We start from the raw sequence: 5,573 nt of genomic DNA on the forward strand, positions 1-5,573 counted from the left end.
AGCTGTCCTACATGTAAGACCATCTTCAACCGCCCTGCCTTAACACGTAGGGCCACCTCCTTATCCAAAAAGACTAAACGTATGACGTAGACTTCTCCATGTGACCATATGGTTATCCACATTTCTTATGATTACGACAAGGACCACCAGACATCTCGAGGAGCAGACCACATTCTGCCAAAAATATATTTGCATGATATAGTGCGAGGTCATATACTTTTATAAGTATTAATTTTTTTTAATATATTAATTTATTTGAATCATGATGTAATTGTAATTGTTTTTTTAAATGAATGGAGTTTTCATTTAAATATTAATAAATATGTATTATTTTTTTACATAATATACTTTCGATAATTTCAATCCTTCAACATCATGATGAATAAATAAAATAAATATATAAAAAAATAACATATTTTAAAAAATCAACATTATCATAAAATGCAACACATGCTTATCATTTGCAATTATTATAATTGTTTATAACCGGCCAAAACAAAAGTACTACTTATAATAATATTACCCGGCTACCTTGCCCTGTGCAAACCTACCAGTCCATGATCTGCACCAAAATGCCCAAGGATCTACCGTCCCTGCTGCTTCACGCATATAAATCTCACGATAGCTCGATTTTTATGTATGTTCTGCCACGCCCTTTGCTCAAGTGAGTGAATTTGTTGCAGGAATCCAATCCGCGTCTCTGCTCAGCTGTGTTCATTTCTTCACTGCAACGCTAATTCCATTTGGAAATCGCAGCTCATCCTCAGTCAGGTCATTTGGCTCGTTTCTTGGGTAAGAAATATGAAGAAATCCGTGGAAATTCCAATCATTGCCTCATTCTTGAAATTGCATAGCTACAATCCATTAGTACGGCATTACAGCACTGCGCTGATAGCCGATAAGTTGGTAGTATGTGATTAGTGGGGAAGATTAAATGAAGTCATGGATTATGAAATTTTTTGTGTTAATTTTGGATGTATACATTTCTGAAATTGAAATTTATATTGATGTTTCTTGTCTCAGTTTGGTGTTTGTATTAGTGTGCATTTCATCACAATGAGCTGGTATTCCTGGTGGACAGGTTCCCTTGGCACTCGTGGGGTAAGTGTTTTAGTTTATAATTGCACATTTATTTTATGTCGATTTAATGGTCCTTTAAAGTCTGATAAATTTGGGGTTACTGGTTCTTTGGGGTTTTAGTATTCTTTCTTCACTATAATACAGTTATTTTTAGGGAAATTAATGAAAAGCAGCATTGCAGTAATCTTTCTTCTCGTTTTGCCTCTGTGGATCGCTCTTCGTACTTTTATTGTTAAATTATTACATGGATTGCAGATATGTTTTCGCTTCTCAGACACAGTTCTACAAGCAAATGCCATTTTCTTTCTCCCTGGTCTCCTGGTGATCGGTGAAGGGTTTCAGACGCGTAGGACTAAAATAAAATATCTCTCACACAGCCGAAAAAATATTCACCAATGATAATGTGCTGCTTTCCTTTACTGTAATTCTTACGATTCTTAGTTTAGGTTTGTTACACCGTTACAGCTAAAGACTGCTTTCTTTTTTCTCCTGTAATTATTTAGGATTTTAGGGTTAGTTTACTGCACTGAGAGAGCCAATTCTGTACATGGTGGGGCTGGGTTTAGGGTCCATTGAATATCGACATTAGCACAGACTCCTGTAAGGCAAGCTTAATATCCATGCCAGGTTGCATATGTTGAGTTCACACAAATTGAGGAGGTGGTCTATAAGGTCAGGGTGAAGGATTCATCAACACTCGCTGTGTTTATGGGTGAGTGGATTTGAAAGTAGATTGCATTGAATACTGACATTAACACATCCATCTAAACCTGAGCACGAATTAAGCTGCTCTACTGGGCGAGGTGAAAGGATTTATCGAACATTTATTGAGGTGCTGGTCTGGGCTAAGTTAATGAATTGATCAAACACTTTTTTTAATATATAGGTGCATTCAAGGTACAGTGCACTGAGTATGAACATTAACACAGATCCATTTAAACCTGGTCTGATATGTATAGCTGGGTTGTGAAGCTAGGCAGCATATCTCGAGAACATAGAAATGGTCATGTATTAAATCTGAATATGCATACTTGGCTTCGTAATCTCGATGTGTTTCTCAAAGCCGTGTTTGGATGGGTTAAATGATAAGCATTTTGCTGCGTTTGGAATTGTTGCTCTTGCTTGCTGCATTTGGAATTGTTGCTCATGCTTCATTATATTGCATTGTGGATTGCTATTTTGGTAACTCGTAACTCTTTCAATGCAGAGAAAATTCCAAACCAATGGTGAAAGCTCCAGAGATAAATCTGGGACGCAGCAGGGAGTGGCGTTGGTCATAGGGGTAACAGGAATTGTAGGAAATTGCTTGGCAGAAATATTGCCATTATCTGACACTCCTGGTGGACCTTGGAAAGTTTATGGAGTTGCTAGGAGGCCTAAGCCAGATTGGTCTCCAGATAGTCCAGTGGAATACATTCAATGTGATGTTTTAGATAGAGAGCAAACTTTAGAAAAGATCTCATCATTGAAGGATGTCACTCATCTCTTTTGGGTTGTTTGGGTTAGCAGAGAGACAGAGGAGCAGAACTCTGAGGACAATGGAAGAATGTTGAGTAATGTGTTAGACGCCCTCCTGCCTAATGCAGAGAATTTACAGCACATCTGTCTTCAGACTGGAGGGAAACACTACATTGGTCCATTTGATGCAGTGGCCATGAATCGTAATTATCAGCCCCACGAGGCACCCTTTCACGAAGAGCTACCCAGGCTACCTGTGCCCAATTTCTACTACACTCTCGAGGATATTGTATTTGAGGCTGCAAAGAAGAAAGAAGGATTAACTTGGTCCATTCACCGTCCGGCAAACATATTTGGCTTCTCTCCTTGGAGCTTGATGAATGTTTTAGGCACCCTCTGTGTTTACGCTGCCATTTGCAAACATGAGGGGTTGCCTTTCAAGTACCCAGGGAACATAATTTCGTGGGAACAGTTTATGGATGCATCTGATGCAGAATTAATTGCAGAACAAGAAATTTGGGCTGCCATAGATCCTTATGCCAAGAACCAGGCCTTTAATTGTGTTAATGGAGATGTGTATAAATGGAAACACCTCTGGGGAATACTCGCAGAAAAATTTGATCTGAAACCATTACCATATGAGGGTGAAGGCTTCAGTTTGGCTGAGGCGATGAAAGACAAAAATCCAGTTTGGGATGCCATTGTCAATGAAAATAAGCTCCACCCAACAAAGATCGAAGAAGTTGGAAACTGGTGGTTTGCAGATTCAGTACTAAATCCGCCTTGGGAAATTGTACTTAGCATGAATAAGAGTAAAGAGTATGGTTTCTTTGGGTTTCGAAACACAGAAACTTCCATGGGGCAATGGATTGACAAAATCAAGTCATCTAATATCGTTCCCTAGGTTTGATCGATCCCATTGTCTTGAATTAAAACCGAACGGAGGCCTTACTTCACCGTTCATTCAGAACTTGCTTTTGGGATTCAACTTTCAAATTGCGCAGTGGAGGATTCAGGATAGTTATGCTATATTTTGAAAGTTCTAGTTGGAGGTGTTGATAATAACAGAGCATACTTCCAGAGGAACGTATTTTTGTCATGTCGAAGTATAGTTTGTGAGACTGGTTTGAAAATTGCTTGATATTTGGCGTGTTCTAACTTTGAAATGGAATTCCAGAAAGAGCTGAATCTCCAGTCAATTATTTCATCCAATTTTTCAAGCCATTTAGTTCTGTTACTAAAATCGAGCATTGACAATCGCCATCTTACAGGATCGTTGATGTCTATCGTCTTAATCTTAATCAAATTGTGTTGCAAATTCAAGTTGAGTCTATTATTTCATCCATTTTTTCAAGCCATTTAGTTCTGTTACTAAAATCGAGCATTGGTAATCGCCATCTTACAGGATCGTTGATGTGTATCGTCTTAATCTTTATCAAATTGTGTAGGCTGTCAACATTGAGCGTCTAGAGCAATTAGTGCAAATTCAAGTTGAGGTATCATGGTTATCTACCCAATACTCTTTGTGTACGGTGGAGGATATGGAGTATTTCTTGAAAACACTAATTTTTACTCTAAATATGTTACTTTGATTTCATATTTCTGGATTCCGGTTTTGATACATTTCGTGATTACTTCATTATCAATGAACGAACATATGCAGTCACTAGAATATAGGCTTATACAATATAATTAAACTATTTCATCACCATAAATTATAAATGTAAAATGCACACTTAAACTTACTTAAACTTGCAAATAGATTTGAACAAACTGGAAAGTAATATAATCCACGACAAAACAACATTAATTCAGCATAATCACAAGTTATGAATACTTCATTTTTAGGAAGTATCTGCTAACTAATTGTCAAAAAGGTACACTCCACCAAACCATAGGCTCCCTGTTGCACCAGCTCTCATTGCAATAGAGGCCAACCCTTAAGCTAAAATTATGAATCCACAAGGGTGATTAACCTATGGTTGACTTTAACTCTCTTCACATAGTTCAATTTCTCTGCTCACAAACAATTTTTCATCTACAACAGCCCCAATCCATAGCACTTTTTCCTGTTAGCTTGTAATCCAAGGAATGGGATCAGTTTTACTAATCAACAATCCATTAGGCTAATCCACTTTCATTCAGGGCTCCAACATAGGATGGCCAAGAATTTTCACTGTTGAAATTCCAAATATTTTGAATTGTAGATAACTTTCAGAATGATAACAATCATCATTACAAATAGTCTTCATTACATTTATAAATTTGCACTATAACTAACATAGCAAGTGCCCCAAGGGTTTTTCAAAACTCTGAATCTATTTATGCATTTCAAGCAACCAGAAATAGCGGTCTCACCAAGAATTGTATCATTGAATTCTAGTGAAAAAGGAAAAAACATAAAGCAATTAAAGTTAACCTTTATATTAATATTCAAGTTTTCGATTACAAATTATGTTCGTTCATCTTATAGTAATTCATTATATACACATTTACATCATTGGTTAAGGGACTGGAATTGAAATATTACAATTGCAATGCCTCCAACCTCTTAATTAGGAGACTGTTATACAATACCATTCAATGCCATGTCAGAATCTTCTCTAATTGTTAGTTTTGCAACCATGGTTAGTGTTGGTGGTCAGAATCTTCTGTAATTGTTAGTTTTGCAACCATGGTTAGGTTTGGCTGTCAGAATCTTCTCTAATAGTTAGTTTTGCAACCATGGTTAGTTTTGGCTGCAAACTAACTTATTTACTAGTTTTGTTTTAAAATAACTAAATAGCAAGTCTATTATTTTGGTCTTCTTAATATATTGCATACTTGATCACCAACTTTTGTTTTGAATATTATTATCTTCGATGAGGAAAAAAACAACATTGTGTTAGAAGTAGCTCCTTCACTGTGAATAGAATGTTTGCATTTACTTCCTATTTTATAATACCAAGTAGGTGCTTTATGTTTTTTTTGCAATTTTTATAATATTTGTAGATGAGAGCTAATTGATTATTTGAAATTTCATTTAGATTAACATT

At 36.4% G+C, this 5,573-nt stretch overlaps 1 protein-coding gene across 1 annotated transcript; it reads left to right on the forward strand.

The window, feature by feature from the left end:
• Nucleotides 1-527: 527 nt before the first annotated feature.
• Nucleotides 528-3,861, forward strand: LOC149197733 (3-oxo-Delta(4,5)-steroid 5-beta-reductase-like). The gene is made up of 3 exons (XM_089405934.1): nucleotides 528-792; nucleotides 1,024-1,101; nucleotides 2,288-3,861. Exons 2-3 carry the CDS (start codon nucleotides 1,057-1,059, stop codon nucleotides 3,440-3,442), a joined length of 1,200 nt encoding a protein of 399 aa, XP_089262060.1. The 5' UTR covers nucleotides 528-792; nucleotides 1,024-1,056; the 3' UTR covers nucleotides 3,443-3,861.
• Nucleotides 3,862-5,573: the final 1,712 nt, after the last annotated feature.

Source organism: Pinus tabuliformis, chromosome 2_2 (assembly GCF_031772625.1).
Source record: "Pinus tabuliformis cultivar Carrire ecotype Pingquan chromosome 2_2, CPIR1, whole genome shotgun sequence".
Taxonomy (NCBI): Eukaryota; Viridiplantae; Streptophyta; class Pinopsida; order Pinales; family Pinaceae; genus Pinus; species Pinus tabuliformis.